The following is a 23464-nucleotide window of genomic DNA, read 5'->3' on the forward strand; positions in this document are numbered from 1 at the left end:
GATGTCCATTCCTTTTGACCCTGACCTTATTGTGGAATAAACCTTATGAGTCAGGTCCCATAGAACAATATTCTTTTTTTAACCTGGGCTCATTGGAGTCTCTGCAATTCATGGGTGGGCTTTAGGTCCATAAAACTGGAGAAAGTACAAATGGAAACAATATTAATCATTTGTCATCCTATGAATGCACTCTCTTCTAGTGAGAACATATCCTATAAAATAAAACTGTGTTGCCTCAATGGAATGCTTGGATAGGTTTGGATATACATATTTAGGAGGTTGTGAAGAGTTGATTCACTCTTCATAGTAGAGAAAAAAACTGAAATTTCTGAGATAAAGGGGAAAAGACATTATAATAGTAAATGAGAGAAGACTCTGTAAAATTATGAGTATGGGCACTGTGGAGGTTAAAGGATCAGTATGACTTCCCAATCTAAACTGAAAATTTTTAGTAAAAGTTCAGTAATATGTACCAGTGTTGTATTTATGTTTACTTTGGTGATGGGGACCCAAACAGAAAGACTGAGTCTTATATTTGGACCAGTGTTAGCGTAGTGATAAAGACAATTGCAAAATATAAGAAACAGGGCAAGAGGAGCCCGAGCTGAGAGGCAGAGGACCAGAACACATCACCCTCAGAGAAAAGCTAGTACTAGGCATGAGCCCTTCCATGCTACACACAGGCAGGGGGGATTAATCCACACACAAAGCCAAAAGTAGCTCCTGGCCCTTCCTGATTGAAGACTGGGAAATTGAGAGTAACCCAGGCAAGAGAACTGAGACAAAGTCCCACCCAGTCTAGGGAGAGTCATCTGGTTCCACCTGACCAGAAGAGCTAGTGACATTCCTGAAAGATGTGTGAACCAGTGGTGGCTTGAGCCAAGAGGTGGGTGGATAGAGCTGATTACTCTCAGAAAAAAGCCAATTCAGGTATTCCTTGATTTTTGAGTTTGTGTTATGCCATTTTGCTTTCACAAAAGACCTACATTAGAATCTGTTTTCACCGAACAAAAGAAATCTGAAGAGGATTTTTTCTTTTATGAGAAAGGGCAAAAAGCAAAAATAATGCTCAATGTTTGTTGTGTGGTAAGCCATTATAGAGGCAAATTTGTGGCACTGCCAAGCTCTTTCTCCAGGAGCCATACTCAGAAACTCATCATCAAGCCACCGTAACTTCGAACTGTGTCTGTGAGCATCAGTTCTGTATCTCAATTTATTTTGTACATTCATTAGCAAGATGTGTCGTAAGGTACTAGAAAAGTCTAAGAGAAGTTGTTTTTTGTCTCAAAAATATTCCCATATAAATTAATAGTAATTGCTTCTTAGTTTTATGCTATTTTGGCTTATGAAAGATTTAACAGGAATACTCTACTTCCAGATAGTGGGAGAAAGTTATACCAGGTGTGAAGGCTTCTAGAGCTACACACAGGCAGGGGGATTAATTTTTAGTCAAGGCTGAGGGTAGCTTCTGGCCCCTTCTAACTGGAGAGCATGTTTAGGAAATTGGGAGTTGCCTGGAGTAGCCACCCAGGCAAGGAAGATGAGACATAACCCACCCACTGTGAAGAGTGCCTTCTGTCTTATCCGACTGAAGGTTGATAAAACACCTGAAAGCTGTGGAGCCCAGAAAACTCAAGAAAGGTGCAAGAGAAAGGCAGACATAGCCCATAGTGTGCAGAGCCACGCCAGTGGTGCTGTTTGGCTGGGGACGTTGGGGTGCAGTCCAGCTTAAGTTAAGACAACAAAGATATATTCCAGTTTTAGAGCTGCTTTTTGCACTGCATGAGGGCAGGGAATCTAATTCGTAATCCTGCTCCTCACTGAATATAGTCTTCAGTCTGTCCAACCAGGCAGTCTAACCAGAGCACATGGGCAACTGTGTAGCCCATTCAACATTACGTATAAGGCAGCTCCCATATGACTATGGACAGATTTCTCAACAGAAACTTTTTAGGCAAAGAGATAATGAAATATCAAAACAACTGTCAACCAAGAATGCAATGGCTGGTAAAGTTGTCCTTCAGAAATGAAGGAGAGATAAAGACTTTCTTGAACAAATGAACAAACAAAAGCTGAGGAAAGGAGTTCATTACCACCAGAACTGTCTTAGAAGAAATGCTAAAGGCAATTCTTTGAGTAGAAGTAAAAAAATGTTAATTAACATCATAAAAAACACAAAATGATAACATATATCTCACTTGTAATGGTAAATATATAGTCATTGTTAGATTCTGCAATTTGTTAATAGTGATGTATAATTCACAACACTAGTTTAAAAGTTAAAAATATGAACATAGCAAAAAACCCCATAAATACAATATGTACAATGTTATTACTTACAAAATATTTTAAAAAATGTAAATTGTAACAGCAATAATGTAAAAGGTAAGGAGGAGAAAAAGGAGAATTGTAAAGTATATGAATTCTATTAAATTGTTATCAGTTTAAATTAGGATCTGATAAGTTTGATATTTCATGTAAACCTCATAATAACCTCTAGGGAAAATTTTTTAGTAAGTAGATGAAGGAATACAATAAAGATGTCAAAGCATACCAATACCAAAGACCTCAAAATACAAACAAAGGACAGTAGAATAAGAAATAGGGAACAATGGATCTGCAAAACAACAAGAAACAATTCACAAAATGGCAATAGTAAGTCTTTACTTATCAATAATTACTTTAAATGTGAACAAATTAAATTATTCAATCAAAAGACATAGGGTGGCTGAAGGTATTAAAAAAGCAAAATCCAACAATATACAACATAAAAAAGACATGTTAGCCCTAAAGACATACATAGACCGAAAGTGAAGGGATGGAAAAAGACATTTCAAGCAAACGATAACCCCTTTCTTCCCCCAAAAAGCAAGGGTAATTATACATATATCAAAGTAGATTTTTAAGTAAAAATAATAAAAAGAGACAAAGGCCATTACATAATGATAGAAGGGTCAATACATCAAGAAGTCATAAGTGTAAATATTTATGTGTCCGATATTGGAAAACCTAAGTTTACAAAGCAAAAACTAACAGAACTGAAAGGAGAAATAAAAAATAATAATACTCCACACTGAACAATGGATAGATCATCCAGACAGAGACTCAATAAGTAAACAGTTGAACAATACTCTTGTCCTAATGGACCTAACAGATGTATACAGAACATTCTACCCAACAATAGCAGAATACATAATCTTATGTGCACATAGAATATTTTTTTAGAGTAGGCCATATGTTAGGTTTTAAAACCAGTCTTAGCAAATTCAAAAATCACAAAAAATCAAGTATCTTTTCTGAACATAATGACATGGAACTAGAAACCAATAACAAGAGGAAAACTGGAAAATTCATGAACTCATGGAAACTAAACAACACTCAACTGAACAGTCAGTGGATCAAAGAAGAATTTAAAGGGGAAATAAAAGACCCTAAAAGAAATGAGAATGGAAACACAACATGAAGAACTTATGGGATGCAGCAAAAACAGTTCTAAGGGAAAAGAAAGTTCATTACCATAATTGCCTACATTGAGTAAGAAAGATCCTAGATGAACAACTTAATTCTACACCTTGAGGGACTATATATACAAACAACAACAACAACAATAGCAACAGAGCCCAAACTCAACCAAAGAAAGGAAATAATAAAAATTATAGGAGAAAGACATGAAGTAGAGCACAGATTAACCAAACTAGGATTTGGTTCTTTAAAAAGATGAAGAAAATGGACACACCCTAGCTAGACTAAGGAAAAAGATAAAGGACTAAATTCAACAAAATTATAAATGAAAAAAGAGACATTGTAATGGACACCACAGAAATTTAAAGGATAAGAAGCTGCTATGAACAGCTATATGACAAAACCTGGATGCCTAGAAGAAATGCAAAAATTCTTGGAACTAAAGAACTTACCAATATCAAATCAATTAGAAACTCTGAATAGACCAATTACTAGTAAGGAGATGGAATCAGTGATCAATAATATCCTAATGAAGGTAAGTCCAGTTCCAGATAGCTTTGCTGATGAATTATACCAAACATTTAAAGAATTAATATCAATAATTCTCAAACTTTTCCAAAAAACTCAAAAAGAAGGAAACACTCCCAAACTCATTTTACAAGGCCAGCATTACCCTGATACCAAAGCCAGAAAAGGATATTATTAGAAAAGAACACTGCAGGCTAGTACCATTGGTGAGTATAAATGAAAAATTTTCAATAAAATACTACTAAACTGATTTCAACAGCAGGTTAAAAGAATTATTCACATGATCAAGTGGAATTTATCCCTGGGATGTGAAGACCATTCAACATAAGCAAACCAATGAATGTGATATATTACATTAATAGAATGAAAGAAATGAATCATAAGAATCATACCTCAACTTGACAAAATTCATTTCATTTGTTATTAAAAAAATAACTCAACAAATCAGGCATAGAAGGAACATATCTCAATATATTCAAGGCCAGATATGACAAATTCACAACTAACCTCATGCCCAATGGTGAAAGGTTGAACGCTTTTCCTCTAAGATTAAGAACAGGGGCATCCAAATCTTGATTTCAGCTCAGGTCATGATCTCAGGGTCATGAGATCAAGCCCCGTGTTAGGCTCTGCACTGGGCATGGAACCTGCCTAAGATTCTCTCTCTTCTTCTCCCTCTATGCACTTCTCTCTCTTTAAAACAACAACAACAACAACAACAACAAACAACAAAAAAACCCGAGTGTCCACTGTTACCACGTCTATTCAACGTAGTGGTGGAAGTCCTAGCTAGAACAATAAGGCAAGAAAAAGAACTAAAGATATCCGAATTGGTATGGAACCAGTAAAACTGTCTCTATTTGCAGCCATTATTTTAAATATAGAATATCCTAAAGACAACCAACAATTGTTAGATTTAATCAATGAATTCAGTAAAGTTGCAGGATGTAAAATTAACATGCAAACATTTAGTAGCATTTCTGTATAATAACAAAGAAATTTCTGAAAAAGAAATAAAGAGATTGATCCCATATACATGAACATAAAAAACAATACAATATTTAGGAATGAAGTTAACTAAGGAGGTGAAAGATATCTATGCTAAAAATGATAAGTTGATAAGAGAAATCAAAGAAGACACAAATAAATGCAAAACTGTCCCATGTTCATAGATTGAAAGAATTAATATTGTTAAAATATCAATACTACTGAAAGCCATTTATTTTATTATTTTTTTGAAAACCATTTGTATAGTCAATGCAATCCTTATCGAGATTCCAATGACATTTTTTACAGAGGTAGAAAAACCACTCCCAAAGTTTATATGGAACCACAAAACACCTCACATAGTCAAAGAAATCCTGATAAAAACAAACAAAGCAGGAGCATCACACTCCCTGATCTTAAGTTATACTATAAATCTAAAGTCATCAAAACAGTATACTGGCATATAAACAGACAAATAGTCTAATGGAAAAGAATCAAGAGCCCAGAAATAAACCAAAGTATATACAGTCAACTAATATTTTTTAAATATTCATTATTTATTTTAAAGAGAGAGAGAATGTGTGAGTGGGGGAAGCGGCAGAGGGAGAAGGAGAGGGGAAGTACGCTCCCTGCTGAGTGCAGAGCCCCATGTGGGGATCAATCCCATGACCCCAAAATCATGACCTGAGCTGAAACCAAGAGTCGGAAGCTCAACTGACTGAGCCACCCAAGCACCCCAATGGTCAACTAATATTTGGCAAGAAAGTCAAGAATGCTCAATGGAAATCACAGTCCCTTCATAAATTGCACTGTGCCAGTTGTGTATTTACATGTGAAAGAGTGAAACTGGACCCCTAACTTATACTACTCACAAAAATTAACTCAAAATGGATTAAAGACTTCAATTGAGTTTTACCATGAATATCCTAGAAGAAAACGTAGAAATAAAGCTCCTTGACTTGGGCTTGGTAATGATTGTTTGGATATGATGCCTAAAGCACAAGCAATAAAATAAGAAACAATCAAGTGGGACTACATCAAACGGAAAAGGTTCTGCACAGCAAAACAAACCAGTAAAAAAGGTGAAAAGACAACTTACGGAATGGGAAGAAATATTTACAGACCATATATTTGATAAGGGGTTAATATCCAACACACATAAACTCATTAACAAAAAAACAAATATCCAATTCAAAACTGGGCAAAGTAACTGAATAGACATTTCTTCAAAAAAGATACATGAAAAGCCAACAAGTTCATGAAAAGATTTTCAATATCCTAGTGAATTAAAATCACAATGAGATATCATCTCATGCTTGTTAGAATGGCCATCATCAAAAAAGACAAGAGACAACAAATGCTGGTACAGAAGTAGAGAAAAGAGAACCCCTGTGCACTATTGGTAGGATTGTAAATTGGTATAGCCACTATAGAAAACAGTATGGAAGATCCTCAAAAATTTAAAAAAAAGAGCTGTTATATGATCCAGCAATTCTACTTCTGGGAACATATCAAAGGAAACAAAAGCACTAATTCAAAAACATATCTGCACTCCTATGTTTATACAAGCATTATTATATAATCAAAACATGAAAATGGCCTAGGCATCCATTAATGGATGAATGGAAGAAGTTGTAGTCGATATATACAATGAAATATTATTTGGCCATAAAAAATCAAGGATATCCTACCATTTTTGATAACATAAATTACCGTAGAAGGTATTACGCTAAGTGAAATAAGTCAGACAGAGAAAGGCAAACATTATATGATCTCACTTACCTATGAAATTTTTATTTTTTTTTAAAGATTTTTTTTAAATTTATTTATTCGACAGGATAGAGACAGCCAGCGAGAGAGGGAACACAAGCAGGGGGAGTGGGAGAGGAAGAAGCAGGCTCATAGCTGAGGAGCCTGATGTGGGGCTCGATCCCGTAACGCCAGGATCACGCCCTGAGCCGAAGGCAGACGCTTAACCGCTGTGCCACCCAGGCGCCCCTACCTATGAAATTTTTAAAAAACAAAAAAAATTCATAGGAAGTTATCAGACTTGTGGTTACCACAGGTGGGGTGTGGAGAGAGGAGGAAATTGGAGGAAGGTGGTCAAAAGGTGCAAACTTCCAGTGATAAAATAAATAAGTCCTAGAGATGTACAACATGACTAAAGCTAACACTGACATGTATAATGGATAGGAAAGTTGTTAAAAGAGTAGATACTTAGAGTTCTCATCACAAGGAGAATTTTTTTCCCTTTATTCTTTTGGGTTTTTCTTTTCTTTTCATTGTATCTATTAGCTAAACCTACAGTGGTAGTCATTTCACAATTTATGTAAATCAAACTATTATGCTGTATGCCTTATACTTATACAGCATTGTATGTCCGTTATTTCTAAATAAAACTGGAAAAAAAATGCTTAAAAACCTTGATAGGAGAAAAGATGGTTACAAAAACTGAAAGAATTATTGGAAAAATAGGATCAGACCCAAGTCATGAATAAACTTATAAAAACCCTGATCAATCAATCAATCAATAAAAAGAAACAGGAGAAAATGGAGGTGACGATGAGATATAACCATCTCACTCCACATTGTTCCTACCTTTTATAACAGCATGGGGAGGATTTTTAATTTCCATAGACATAGATTTAAAGTCTGGAGAAATTTTACTTCTGGCTAAGACGTATAAAGTTGAAAAGAATGTTGCTTACACCCTGACAAAAAGAAAAAGCCAGAAAATCTACAGAGTCGCTATCATGTAAGACCCTAAGTTAGCTGAAGTCACGGGGCAAATTGTAGCCTGAAATCTAAGATTGCCTCCTTTGAGAGATGGTACTAGAGCATCTCCCCGTGGCAGAGCATGAGCAAAAGAGACGCTGAGCACCACATAAGACATAAGAAGAATTAACCAGACATTTGTAAGGAATTGCTAAAGGGTAAGTGTGGGATAAGATGAGAGTGTAGGACCTTCTGAAAGATACGGACATAAGGAATTTCACACCTACACTCAGAATCTTCTCCTTTAGCCTCCTCTGGATGCCCACGAAATCACAGAGGGCAGAGTGAGAGACTGGAGATAATCTCCTTTTGTGGTATAGGCCTGAAGGATGGGAGAAACTGTTGCTTCAGGAACATTTTTAACCTACCAGGCTCTTGTTCGCCAGGGACATGAAAGCATTAAGCTTCTGTATGACCTTCCACAAATATTTTTTTTTTCTATTCTAATCTCATTACTACTTCTTTCCTTGTGCTAACTGTGGGCTTAGTTTGTTCTTCTTTTTGTATTTCCTTAAGGTATAACATTACTTGTTCATTTGCTATTTTCTTTTTAAATTGATGTATGTATGCATTTACAACTATGAACTTTCCTCCTGGAATTCTTTTGCTGCATCTCAAGTTTTGATATGTTTTGTTTCCATTTTTGTTAGTATCAAGAATTTTTTTTGATTTTACCTTTCATTTATTCTTTGATCCATTTGTTGTTCAGGAATGTGTTCTTTAATTTCCACATATTTATAAATTTTCCAGTAATCTTGCTGTCATTGTACTTAATATAATTTCCATCTTTCAGAATTTGTTGAGATTTGCTTTGTGGCCTACTATATAATATATACTATGAAATATTCCCTCTGCTCTTGAGAAGAAAAGAAATGGTGTATTCTGTTGCTCTTGGATGGAATATTCTGTATATACCTGTTGGCTTCATTTGGTTTATAGTATTGCTCAAAACCACTATTTATTGATTATCTGTCTGGTTTGATTATTATTGATAACAATTGATTATCAATTGTTGAGTGTGGGGCATTTTTTTTTATACTCCCAGAACTCAAGTGAAAACTGATTGTTGCTGAAAGAAGGGGAATGAAAAAAAAAATCTTCTGCCCCTGGAGGAGATGCGAGAAGCTGTTCTAAGGCCAGAGCATTCAATGTCTCCTACCTTCACTCCATTGAAGGAAGAACACAGTGAGAATAATCTACCCAAATACCCATGGATGACAGCTTTCCTAAGACAGGATAGATCAGGGGAACAAAACACTCTGGGTCCCATGACTAGGCTAGCAATCACTGAGTAACAAAGAAGAACAGATTACTACTGAAGAAGAGATAAGAATGTGAGTGGACACCATTGGGCACTGGCCCATGATGAAGTCCTGAAGTTGAGGGTGAAGCAAAAAGAAGCTCTCCAACAATGCTAGGTTATGGAACAGTAATTTTAAATGTATTAGTGGATTTGATTAATGCATGGTGAATATTCAAGTCTTTATACAGTGCTTTATAAATTTTGTGATTAGTAACCAATATTTGAAACCTCCTTAAGTATTAAAAATCATTTACTTAGAAAACCAAAACCTCAGTGCTGTGGTTCATTTATTGCTGTGAATTTTTCATTGGATATTGGCTAATTAGTCCACATGGTGAATTTTTGTATTTTGGGTTGTCTCAATATCAAGATTACCACAAAATCCAGCATCTATCTATCTTAAAAGTTTTCTTCCATTTTAATTTTGCTTAATTCAAACTATGTCAGATCTTACCATGTTGACAAAATTGACCATTCCCCAAATTCTGTTCCTCAGTTTGCTGTGAGGATGATTATTCCTGTGATACTGGAAATAAAACATCAGATCAATATTCATTAATAATAGGAGATGAATAAAAACTCAACAAAATACTTCACTATGAGATATTTACAAGGGGGAAAAACTTATTGGCATTCTTTCTGGTCAGCTAAAAATCTGGACAAATTATACAGAATTATATTTTTGATATAAAATAACTAGATACAGCAGTTTCTAAGACATGCTTCAGGTTAGCACTACTTTAAGGTTTTCTTCCTAACCTTATCCCCTTTTCATATAACAATATATTCTAGTACATAGATTTATTAAAGCAACTTATCAGTGTTCTTTAGAGTCCATATTTATCATGCTGATGAAACAAAACTTATTAAAGTTCCACAGAAATCATTATATTGCAAATAAAGCAGACACTTTATCAACCCGTCTATGTCCATGGTTGTCAAAAACTAAGGAATGTAATCAAGGACTACCCTAGAGCCAGAGATGTGATGGAGAAGGACAGGAAACCTTGCCTCCCCCTTCTCTACAGGGAAAGGTGGAGAAGACAAAGTAGACTTCCCTGCTCCAGCCTGTTCTGTCTTTTTTCCCCCTTCTAACAAACGGATTTTCCATTTGTGGCATCAGGACCTTGTTCTTAGCATGATCAATTTAGCCCTGATAAAATATACTTTATAAAAATAACAGAAGTATCATGTAGGGATAAATGCAAATGGTCAAGCTTGTTTCATAATAAAAAGTAAAAGAAACATGGCTTTTCTGAATCCTGCAAGTATCCTCCAGTTACTTGCTCCATTGCTCTCCTGTTATATATCTAAATACCTCAAAGATATAACATTAGACTCTCTTCACTTCTCATTTCCGATTCACTCCTCCACCTAATATCCATTGGCTTAACTGCCTCTATTACATTAAAACTATTCTTGACAGGAAGATAAATGTCCTACTAGTTATCCAATCTGTTGAACACCTTTTCATCATCTTCTTGGTCATCTTGTTTACCTTTAATATTGAACATTTTGTCTTTCAAGAAATTTCTTATCACCTTGGTTGCTAATACCCGATCACCCCTAGTGTTTTATTGTACAGAGGTTTCTTTTTTTCCACATTCCCTTAAATTCTGGTTGGCAAATATAGTTTCACACCAGGATTCTTGGTGACTAATTGGTAGTGCTTGCCTAAAATACACAGTTGAGAAAGATTCTGAGCCTATCTTAGAGATCACAGGGATAGGTTACTTTATCAGTCAGTGATATCCACCCATGGGGATAAGGGAGAGAAAGGGGTGTGAGATCTTTGCATTCTTATTGACAAGTCTTTATTATATGGCTTGTCTTCCCCAGTATAAAGAAACTTGTGTTCTGCTTAGTCTTTCAAATTGCTAGGTCTGGGTGTACACAGCCATATCCTTACTCTACTTAGATGCTGAAAATTCATCATACTGTCTTCAAGATATGTAAATATCTTGAAATATTTTCCAAAAGTTGCCTTTGTTTTTCTATCCTATCTTACCAGAATACACTAACCCTGAATTGTTCTTGCTGTTGCCCTTTATACTCAGCTAACATACACATGTAAGCATGTGTCCATATATTACTCAGATAAATATAAATATGTATATCTAATACTCAGAATCTAGCATGTTAGACACTCATTAACTATTTGTTAAATGACAATAGGTGATTTCCTGTAGGAATTTCTCTAAAAAACACCCCTTAAATATTTAAAGACAATATTAAGGCAGCATATGTGAGAGCTATGCATGTAAAAGTCCAGTTTAATGTCCCTAAACTCGTATCAAGCAAACCTTTACCTGGTATCCGGAGTAAATATTAAGTTTAATACATCATCCTTACTTTGTACTAATAAATTATTTTAAAGAAAGCTTGTTTTAGCACTCTTTTAAAAGTGAGTTAACATGTTGTCATAAACACCTTAATGTAAGCCTATCTAGTGCCTAAATTTTACCACTTTTTTAAAAAAATTGTTAACTGTAGTTTCTCCTTTTTTTAAAAAAAAATGCAACAATGTTGTGTCTTTCTTTTAAATTAACATAGATCTCATTTATTTTGTCTTATTGCGATGACTAAAAATTTCAGTTAATCTGTCAGAAGAAAATTTATTGGCAGTGAAAACAGATGTACCTTATTCTCACTTTTGGAGAAAAAAACTCTAACATTCCTGCTAGAGGGCAACTAAAAAAACCCTACTCTTCCTATAACTCTGTTATTTCTTGTTGCATATCTTTTCCTGCTCTACTTTTAGGTGTATAATCTGAAATATCAGTGGATAATTTTCAGCTCTTGGAGTGCTTATTCTACTTTCCATTATGTTAGTTGACTCTTCCTCATGTGATTAGTTTTATCTTGGATTATGAAAATGTCTTTATAGGGCAGTTTTGACCTGAGCGTTAACAGTTTATCAAGTTTTCAATCAGTTTTTCCGTTGAAAGCTTTGCTTGGCATTTCTGCATCTAAAGAAAGTTATATCATGCTCCACATCATTGCATGACACAAGTTTAGGATTTCTGCTTTCTCATGCGTAATATGTTCCCTGCCTGTTGTTACAGACAGGCAGAACATTCCTTCTCTTTGCAGTATCAGTGAAGAGAGATTCTCCAGTTCTCTTTTCAGAGATTGGGGAAGCTCTTTATGGCTCTGGGCATTATGCAATATGTTCTATATATTACATGTCACCATGCCCTTGAATTTTACTTACTATTCTGCCAGAGGTTCTCTTCTCATTTTTAGGACTTGGAGATTTCCTGTGTTTTTTCCTGAGCTAAACTATAGATTGTGCACATATTTTCAGTTTTGTATACATTGTTCATCATTTGCATATGTTCATAATAGGGAGGAGAATTCTATATTGGCTTAGTCTGCTATACTGCCAAAGGACCTTATCACATCTTATATAAATCTGTTTGGGGAAGCTAAAAAATAACATTGAGCTCAAATGGAATTCTGATTGAAACACTTTTTCCCCTCTTTTTTAGGATCACAACTATAGTTTTGTAAGCATGAATGAAGAGCAAATGTTCATCTGAAAACTTACCACGTTATCATCAGCAACAATGAACAGTTCAACATACTTTTCTTTATGGATGTTCTGGAAATTTATGAAAAATTTAATGAAGTATGGTTAATGTTCCTCATTTTAATGTTTTAAATTCAAACCATTTCATGACTTATCATGTTAATATTATTGTTACAGGAATGTGAGGTACAGGAGTATAACAAATAATTCCAGGAATTTATCTAAATAAAACTCAATATATTGTTAAAACATGTGCCCCTGTATATCAGATTTTAATAAACTTGAAACGATATTCTATATTTGAATATCCTTCCTTTCCTTGTTTAGTCTTTCAGGTAATAAGAGTTATACTTATTGCAGTATTATTTACAATAGCCAAGATAAGGAAGCAACCTAAGTGCCTATCGGTACATGAAAGGATAAAGAAAATGTAGTACACACACACACACACACACACACACACATTATGCAGCCATAAAAAAGGATGGAATTTTGCCATTTTCAACAGTATGAGTGGATCTAGAGGGTATTATGCTAAGTGAAATAAGTCAGAACGAGGAAGACAAATAGTATATGATTTCATGCATATGTGGAATCTAAAATTCAAAACAAATGAATAAACAAACAAACAAAAACCAGAATCAGGCCTATAAATACAGAGAACAAACTGATGGTTGCCGGAGGGAAGGGCAGGTGTAGGGATGGGCAAAATGGGTGAAGGGGAGTGGGAGACACAGGCTTCCAGTTATGGAATAAATAACTCATGGAATAAAAGACACAGCACAAGAAACACAGTCAATGGTATTGTAGTAGCATTGTATGGTGACAGAGGGTAGCTACACTTGTGGTGAGTGTAGCATGAATATGGAGATGTTGAATCATTATGTTGTATACCTGAGACTAATGTAACATTGTGTGTTAGTTATACTCTAAATAAATAAAGAGCTATAAATAAAGAATAATGAATACAGTTTTTAATGTTTAGTTGGTTTTTTTTGGTTGTTTGTTTATAAAGTAAATGCTTACTAACTAAGCTCATATAAAAAGGACTTATCAATAGAGGAAAGCAGAACATAAGACTGACTGGCTAATAGGACTGACTGTATTCCTTCTACTCTTCTCCTGTCTCCCAATCTCCTACTTTGCAGTAGCCTCAATTCCAAGGAAATGTACAAAAGTTGTTAATTATAGATCTTTTATTTTATAAATCACCAATATCAGAAAATTCTGTTTTCAGCTCTCAGTATTATGCATTGAGGGGTGTGCATATCATCTGAGTATAAACCAGAGTCATATTATACAAAAACTTAACGAAGTCATTTTGTGTATGAACTAAATAGTTATGTATTAGTTGACTGAGTCAATCAGAAACATCTGTTAGGCACCTAGTAAGTTTCCAACACAATCTGGACCATGGATATGTGAAGAAGATGGGCACTCATGGATCTTAAAGGCTAACACCTAGTCAGATTTGAGGTGATATGAACTAGTTGTACAGGAAAGCCTAAAACACAGAGGACTCTCATTGTGCAGTCATCCCACCAGATATTGAAGCTGCTATTACTTACTTATCTTTAATAATTAATAATTAGAATATTTGGACTGATGAAAGGGGAGACCCTAACTCCCCCCAAGCAAAAAAAAAAAAATGGCAGTGAAGATGAAGGAAGACAATATCTAGGAGAGTTTTCGAGACATTGCAAATTTCATTCTTTCCAACCACTTATAGTCCTAATGCTATAAATCTATATGTATGGTTGTAAATATTCCCTTTTCTTAAAATTAATGGGACAAACTGATATTTACAGTAGGGAATGAACATTTTCTTTCTCTTCTTTTAAAAAAGATTTTATTTTTTTATTTGAGAGAGAGAGAACACTAGCACAAGCAGGGGAAGGGAGGGACAGAAGGAGAGGGAGAAGCAGACTCCCTGCTAAGCAGGGAGCCTGATTCAGAGCTTCATCCCAGGACCCTGGGATTATGACCTGAGCTGAAGGCAGATGCTTAACCAACCAAGCCACCCAGGTGCCCTGGGAATGAACATTTTCTATGTTGATAAAAAAAGTTTGACATTTTAGATTTCACACAATGAAAAGCAGACTCAGGTAGCACATACACTTCATTAGTTGGGCTCATCTCTCTGTTTTGAAATACAAAAGGAAATAAGATACATTTTTCCTGGCATTAAGATGATTTAAAAATAAAGCACTTACTTCTATTTTGAGGTCTTCCATAATTTTAATATCATCCTTTAAATCATTTGTCCTGGTAAAATTGAGTTCTGTACAAGAATAATTAGCAGCATACTGCATCCTTGGATTATATCTGAACACCAAATGTTGTCCCTCATCTGAATATTTCATTGGTTCAATGAGATACCTTTGGTCATATACCCTGAAGAATCCCCTGTGGAAAATGGGAATGTGATGTATGTTCAAGATCTATTCCATTTTATCTCTATATTTCTCACAATATTCTTCTATTCCATTTTATTGCCTTTGCCTATTTAAGAACAGAAACTATAAGACCAAGGCCTTATGAGCAAGTAGTCAGGTATTCTGAGTGATAAAAAGATAAGGTGACATGTGGCCTTTGAATTAATAACTTTTGTAAGAGTTAACTCATCTAGATTTTCAGAAACTTGACAGTTCAACCTCTACTTTGAAGTCTCAGTGTTCTAGTAAAATTCACATTTTGTGAATTTTTTATGTCCATCATACATTAATTGTAGAGTAAATATATGACAGTAAAATAACTATTATCTAGAAATGTTGTCATGAAAGGTGTTCTTATTCTTGAATATATTGGGATCTACTCAAGTAAAGCACACATACATGAAGGTGGAAGTTTCTTGTTCTTCTACCATATAACCCATGTTTCCTCCTTTACCTTTAAGCCCAAGATCTACAGAGAACTGAAATAGGGTTTACTTCTAACTTTAATTTCTAAAAACTCTAAACTCCTGATTATTAAAAAGGTGTGAAGTAGTGTGTGGTGAGAATTCACAGGATTTGAAGTCAGGAAGCCTGATTTTTGGATTGAGTTCTGTGCATTAGACATCTTTTTGTCAAAATGGATACTCATGGTGAAAATATACAGTAGCTTTTTCCCATTAATTTTTCTATGTAGAGGGTTGTTAGAAAGATGAGAAGCAAATGTCTCTGAAAATCCATTAAGCAAACTTATAAACAAAATAGACACTTGTGCAATACCTCAGACCATTACATGTGCTGATACTGGCAGCAGAATCGAATTCATGTATGATGGATCCTTGGTAAAAACAGTGATCCTAAAATAGTGAAGAAGCTATTGACATAAATACATACATTCATATTACATAAATATTAACATATGCATATTTTATGTTTACAATTTATCAGCATTTCATTCTCACAAATTATACACATACTCATTCATATATTCATTTATTGCATCCTGTCATTTGGAAAATTGAAACTCCTTTAGAATCCTTTTAATTGCATGATTACATTGTGTTAAACAATATATGGATTCTTCCATATATTAGAACCTGTATCCACTGGAATAATATTAATGATCAATGAACAAAAATTCATTTGGAAAGTGGAAAAGGCTTCAATGTTGGTGCATCAGCAGTCCTAGGCCAGGGAATATGACTCACATAAGGGTCAATCAGATGGAGGTTTTAAAACTGTTTCATATCTTTAGGTTTTATCAATCTAGCTTGATAACAATTTCATCAGGGTGTCTTATACTGCTTTTGCGTAATGCTTTGCCCTTCCTCCAGACTAAACACCATTTTGGGTATATAGAAGTCAGTTTAGTAAAGAAAAATACATTAACAGATATTGATTTGCTTGTTAGGCAGTAATCAGATTCCTTTAGAGTTTGGAGGGTCATGTTTTCTATTCCAGGATAATTCAGTGCCAGTATTCTATGCAAGATTCATTTCTGACATAACATTTTCTGGAGCTTCTTATAGAGCTAGATTGGATTTTAAAATCACATGAGGAAATTTGAGAAAAGAGACATAGGAAGTTTCCATAAGATACCATGGTAGAAGGATAGCTGGTGATCGCCTCTCCTTTTGTGGAATAGTAGGTTTCACTGTAATTTGAGGCTAGGAACTCCCTAGAAAAGATGGCAGAGAGGTAAGTGAGATTTACTCATTCTCTAAAGTCAACAGATAAAACCAATTATGGGGGAGAGAAGTCTCCGAGCTACTTTAAAATCTCAGCAAGTTCCTCTCATGCTAAAAACACATAAGTAAAATCAATTCCACTCACATGAAAAGGGATTCTACCCAGATTTCATGGTTTGGTAAACACTAGAGGAGACCGAAAAAGATTCTGGCAGTTTTAGGCAAGGCAGTAACTTGAGAAGAACCTAGAGAAAATATTGGCTAAGTAAAAATTATATATAAATACATTTGATACAAAATATACTTGACGTATATGGCATGTATACATACACTACATATATCTTAAAATACTTTAACGCAACGGTTATATATTTAGATAAAAGCAATATATATTAATAATAATTTAGAAAACATGGAAAAAAACAAATGAAATTTTCCTGAACTCTCACCATAGACAGACAACTATGGTTAATATTTTCATGTAATTCTTTATAGTTTTTTTCTCCGTGCAAGTAAAGGGATGGCATTCTGAGTAATCAGTCATCAGTGCTCTCCCACAGCTCACGTATCAAACCCACAGGTATCCTCAGACTGAGAACTACGATTATATATCTCAACTCCCTCAGTACATGGATGCTATAGTGGAACAGAAGAACAAAAGAGGAAATTATTGGATTTTATTTTATCCTGAAAAACAGGCTTTTGAAACTCATAACAGAAACATTTGTCTTGAAACTCAAGGCTTTTGAAATATAAGAGCTAAGCTTTATGTTTCCAAAGTATAAAAATGAAGAGCTCCGGGCAGTCTTCCTATAAATAAGAGACCAACAATAGTAAAAGAGAAACCAGGATACCCCACTGTCAGGATAGACCAGGAAAAAAGCCTAGTGGAAGGGAAAGGATGGGGGACTTATGATGACGGAAGGAGATTGTAGAGATAGAGATAACATATAAGCAGGAAGGTCCACATCAAAGACTTCCTGATGTGCCCCAAACCTGCTCCTAGACCCAGGAAAAGGATGGATATGGAGTTATCCGCCCCCCCCCCGAAAAAAACCTGTCAACTTTTCATTCCATGGCAAACTGTAAGTTGCTAAGGAAAAGAAGTTTGTTTATAGTCCTGCTATCTGGTGAGATCCCTTGGCAATAGTCAATAGTTCGCCTATTTCTTGTTCAGTAAGAAGACAGTGTTCTGTGCTCTGAAATTCACTTAGTTCTATCTGAATTACCCAATGTGGATAATAGCCTTTCCATTTTAACATTCATGAGTCCACAAGAAGAAAAGTGGAATATTAACTCAATTAGAGATGAAATGGTGATAGAGTAGAGAAAGCCCCAGTATCATACGATTACTTGGGTTTGACTGAATGGAATGAGCTCAAAATAACTTTTGAGAGGTAAAACATATACTATGTTATATGAACATGAAAAACAAACAGATGTTTATGTAGTTAAAAATACTAAACATGTTAATTATTAAAATTGACATGATTCTCTCTACATAACTGTTTATCCAACAGTCTTCCTTTAACTATCTCATAAATATGCATTTAAAAATAGATTTTATAAAACAAAATCAAGGAAATATTTAAACTGAATTAAAAATATCCACCTGTGCCTTCTTATTCCTCTTTCCAAAAACAGCTGGCAGAACAACCAGAATTTGCTCTACTAGAGCAGAACTGGTAGATTTCCCTTCGTGCCCATGTTCCATGAACATAACTTCCCTCATTCCCAGTAAGTCCCAATAGGCAGGATTATGTGTTCAGCATACAACCAGGATGTACATTTTAGCTCAAGGACTGAATCAAAGTGGGCATCACTCCCGTTTCCCCCAAAATATTATATTTTAAAACGTTATTTTCTTATAAAACAAAGGATCCTGCATTTTTCAATTCATGAATACAAAGTATTAGTATCTCATTTTTAAACTTTTATTTTGAAAAAATTATAGACTCATAAGTAGTTACAGAGATAGCATAGCAAAGTCTGATGTCTGTGTACCCTTCCCTCAGTTTCCCCAGTAGCTATATATTACATAATTATAAAACAATAACAAAACCAGAAATACACACTAGTACAATGCGTGTGTGTGTGTTTACATGCCATTTTATCATATGTGTGGATTTGTGTTACACTACTACAGTCAGGATACAGAACTATTCCACCAGAAAACTCTCCCTCATGCTATCTTTTTATAATCCCCCCCAGCATCCTTAATTCCTGACAACAATTCAAAACAACCAACCTGTTTTCCCAATTTATAATTTTTCATTTTGAGAATGTTTTGGCAGTGGAATTATATGGTATGTGATCTTTTGAGATGGGATTTTTTTTTCCATTCAGCATAAGGCCCTAGTGATCTGCCCAAGTTGTTCCATTTCATTGCAAAGTAGTATTCCATGATACGGATGGACTGCAGTGTGTTTTACCATTTATTTGTTGAAGGATATCTGAGTTGTTTCCAGTTTAAGGCTATCATGAATAAAGCTGTAAATATTTGTATATAGCTCTCTGTGTGAATGTAAGTTTTTATTTTTCTGAGAGAATACCTAGAAATACAATTGCTTTACCTCACGAAGTTTGCATGTTTGGTTTTTAAAAAATTGTCAAATTGTTTTCCAGAGTGCTATATTTTATAGTCCCATCAGCAATGTATTAACAATCCAATTTCTTTACATCCCTTGGCCAGCATTTGGTGATGTAATTACTTTTTTTAGTTTTAGCCGTTCTGATTGAATGGAATGATATTTCATTACAGTTTAATTAGCATTTCTTGAATGATTAATGATGCCATACATCTTTTCAAGTGCTTATTTTTCATCTGCGTATTCTCTTTGGTGAGATGTATCTTTGTATCTTTTGCCTATTTTCCAGTTGAATTGTTTGCTTTATTATGGTTGAGTTTTGAAACCTGTTTATTTTCCAGACTAGTATTCCTTGGTTGTGGTTTGCAAATGTCTCCTCCCAATCCTCAGCTTGACTTTCATCCTCATAACAGGACTTCTGTAGAGTAAGGACTTTCAATTTTAATGAAGTCCAGTTTATCAACTTTATCTTTTATTACTCTTGTCAAATGATTTGGTGTCAAATCTAAGAATTTTTTGCCTTAGCCCTAGATCCTGAATATATTATCTTGTTTTATCTAAAAGTATTATAGTTTTGTGTTGTATGTTGAAACCCATGGTCTATTTTAAGTTAATTTTGGTATAAATTTGGCATAAGCTTTGAGATTTAGTTTGAGGCTCTTTCTTTCTTTCTTTCTTTCTTTCTTTCTTTCTTTCTTTCTTTCTTTCTTTCTTTCTTCTTCCCTCCCTCCTTCCCTCTCTCCCTCCTTTCCTTCCTTCCTTCCTTCCTTCCTTCCTTCCTTCCTTCCTTCCTTCCTTCCTTCCTTCCTTCCTTCCTTCCTTTGTTATGGATACATAATAGTTTCAGCACCATTTGGTGAAGAGACTATATACTGTCTCCATTGATTTGCTTTACAAACCTTGACAAAAATCAGTTGGCTCTACTTGCATGGAGCTATTTCTGAGTTTTCTATTTGATTCCATTGATCTATGTGTCTATTCCCCTGACAGTAAGACTCTGTATATACATAATAGTTCTCGAAATGATTACTCCTGTTTTTTTTTCTTTTGTCATATTTCTTTTGTTCCTTTGTCTTTCCCTATAAATTCTGGAATCATCTTGTCGATATTTATAAAAAATCTTACAGTAATTTTGATAAGAATTGTGATAACCCTATATATATCAACTGGAAAATCAACACCTTTACCAAGTTGAATCTTCTACTTCTAGTACATTAACATAAAATAAGGTCTCATCTGTTTATATCTTTTTGATGATTTTCCTCAGAATTTTGTAGTTTTCATTGAACAAGCTTTGTGTATATTTCTCAGGTTTGTAACTGATTGTTTTATTTCTTTTTGAACAATTGCAAGTGGCATTGTATTTTAAGCTTTAGTTTCCACATATTCATTGTGATACAGAAATACAGTTGATTTTTTATGATGAAATATTCTGTGACTTTGCTGAACCCATTTATTCCTTCTAGTAGGTGTTTGTGTGCTTATTTGTTTGTTAGCTTGTTTTTAGATTCCATAGAATTTTTTATGCAAACCACTATTATGTCGTCTGAAAATAAGGACTTTCTTCTTCTACCTTTCCAGTCTGTATGCCTTTCATTTCCTTTTCTTCCTGAGTTGCACTGAGTAGACCTTCTGGGAATATATTGAATAGCCATGATAAGAGTGCACATATTTGCCTGGTTTCAGATTTTAGGAGGAACACATTCAGTCTTTCACCAGTAAGTATGATATTTGCTATAGGGTTTTGTAAATACTCTTTATCAAGTCAAGGACATTCCCCTATGGTCCCAATTTTCTAAAAATTTTTTTTTAAGATTTTATTTATTCCTTCAACAGAGAGACAGACAGCCAGCGAGAGAGGGAACACAAGCAAGGGGCATGGGAGAGGAAGAAGCAGGCTCCCAGCAGAAAAGCCTGACGTGGGGCTGGATCCCAGAACACCAGGATCATGCCCTGAGCGAAGGCAGACGCTTAATGACTGAGCCACCCAGGCGACCCCCAATTTTCTAAAATTTTTAATCATAAATGGGTATTGAATTTTATCGAAAGTTTTTTTCTGCATCAATCAAGAGGATCATGTGATATTTTTCTTTACACTGTTAAATAGGTAAATTGGTAAATTTACATTGGTAAATTACATTGATTAATTTTAGAGTATTAAACCAGTCTTGTGGATATTGAATTGGTTATGGTGTAGAACTTTTGTGCATTGTTGAATTCTATTTGCTAACATTTTGTTAAGAAGTTTTGCATCTACATTCACAATGGATATTCTCTGTAGTTCAATTTTATTTGTACTACCTTTTTTGGTTTAGATATCAGAGTAATGTTGGCTTCATAGAATGAGAAGGGAAGTGTTCCCTCTTCCATTTTTTGGAAGACATTGTATAAATAGCATTTTTCATCCACTGTGCCATTCTCAGAGTACTCAGACCAATTAGATTTAAAGTAATTATTAATATATTAAGACTTAAGTCTGCTATTTTATTTTTTGTTCCTGTTTCTTCTTTTTTCATGTTTTAATTTCTTTTTCCTTCCTTCTTGTGGGTTGCTTAAATATATTTTCAAATTTCATTTTGATTTATCTGTAACACTTTTCTGTGTACCTCTCTGTATAGATTTCTTAGTGGTTGCTCTATGTAATATATTTCATATGTATGTATGTATGTATGTATATATAAAATCAACTATGTGAGTCTTAGAATGGGATTGTTTGAGTTTATCCTGTTCTAAAGTTGTTCAGCTTCTTGAACCTGTAGGCATGTGGTATTTTCCTTGTCAAATTTAGAAATTTTCAGTATCAAAATACTCATTTGAATACTTTTTCAGCTCCATACTCTCTCCTCTCCTTCTGGGTCTCTAATGGCATCCATTTTACATCTTTTTTTTATTCTCACATATTCCTGAGAGTGTTTTTTTTTTTTTCAGAAAATTTTCCTTGTTATTCAGATGGTGTAATTTCTATTATTCTATCTGCACTGATTATTTCTACTCTCCTCTCCATTCTGATCTTAATCCCATCTATTGAGAGTTTTATTTTTTCCATGTATTTTACTTCCAGTTCTAAAATTTCCTTTAGATTCTTATTTATATCTTCTATTTTCTTTTTTCTGAGATTTTTTATTCATTTCCTGAGACATTCTGTTTTTTTTTCATTTGTTTCAAGTATGTTTGTAATTTTTCATCGAAGTACTTTTATGATGGCTGCTTTAAAATTGTGTCAGATAATTCAAACATCTGTTTCATTTTGGTATTGGCAGCCACTAATTTTTTTTTTCTCTTTTAGATTGAAATATTTCTGGCTTTTGGATGGACAAATGATTTTCAATGAAAACTTGGGTATTATGATATTATATTATAACCCCCTAGATCTTATTTAAATCTTGTGGTTTTGTAGATCTCCTATGATACCATTTTAATGTGAGGTACCTCATTATTGCCATGTAGGAATGGAAATCCAGGGTCTCCACTTGTCCTACATGAGTTCCTTGCTATTGCTGGGTTAGGGTCAAAATTCTGTCTTTTCATTCCTGCTGAAATCTCCTGATTAGGAAGGGAAAGGATGTTTCACCCATGCTCTTCATGTGGCTTCCACTGTCACTGTGAGGGGTATTCCTGCTAATTCTCCACTAGGCCTCTTCTCACATTAACCCAGCAGGAAAGGTGAGAGATACCTCATTTTGCTGGGTGGGCATGGCATCAGGCTCCACAAATAGTCTTCAGCCACACTACAGTGGGGAAAATGGGTCTTCATTACCAATGGGCCAAGATGAAAGTCTTATCTCCCCATTTAGCTATCTCTGATATCACTACACAGGACAGGAGAGGGTGGTTGGGTTGTCTTTTTATAGCCTGAGAAGGGCAGAAGCTTAGTCTCTTGATTTTGCCTTTTCTGGCTGGGTTGGGAGTGGGGATGCTGTTCTTTGTGTGTGTGTGTGTGTGTGATGTCTGCTAGGGTAGAATAGTTATTGTCTAAAAACTTTCTGTCTTTCTAAGCCGCTCCTTTCTTTCTTAGCCCTTTGGCTAAATAGAGTGTGATTTTTGCCTGTTTTTGGTTTCGTTGTTTATTTGTGCTCATGGGCATTTTCAGGTTGTGATTTCTCCAGTATCTAGTCTGGGATATATGAAGCAAAATGACAACCCAAGAAACTCACCACTGTGTCTGTCAT

At 34.7% G+C, this 23464-nt stretch overlaps 1 protein-coding gene across 1 annotated transcript in view; it reads right to left on the reverse strand.

Annotated features, from left to right (window-relative positions):
• ADAM7 (ADAM metallopeptidase domain 7) overlaps nucleotides 1–23464 on the reverse strand; it is an 83914-nt gene that overhangs the window by 34891 nt on the left and 25559 nt on the right. Inside the window, exons 5-9 of the mRNA XM_026519084.3 lie at nucleotides 16619–16697; nucleotides 15800–15876; nucleotides 14801–14993; nucleotides 12606–12659; nucleotides 9510–9581 (exon numbers count right to left, since the gene is read on the reverse strand). Of these exons, the coding sequence (XP_026374869.3) occupies nucleotides 9510–9581; nucleotides 12606–12659; nucleotides 14801–14993; nucleotides 15800–15876; nucleotides 16619–16697 (475 nt within the window). The remainder of the gene's footprint in view (nucleotides 1–9509; nucleotides 9582–12605; nucleotides 12660–14800; nucleotides 14994–15799; nucleotides 15877–16618; nucleotides 16698–23464) is intronic.

Source organism: Ursus arctos, unplaced genomic scaffold (assembly GCF_023065955.2).
Source record: "Ursus arctos isolate Adak ecotype North America unplaced genomic scaffold, UrsArc2.0 scaffold_11, whole genome shotgun sequence".
Lineage (NCBI taxonomy): Eukaryota > Metazoa > Chordata > Mammalia > Carnivora > Ursidae > Ursus > Ursus arctos.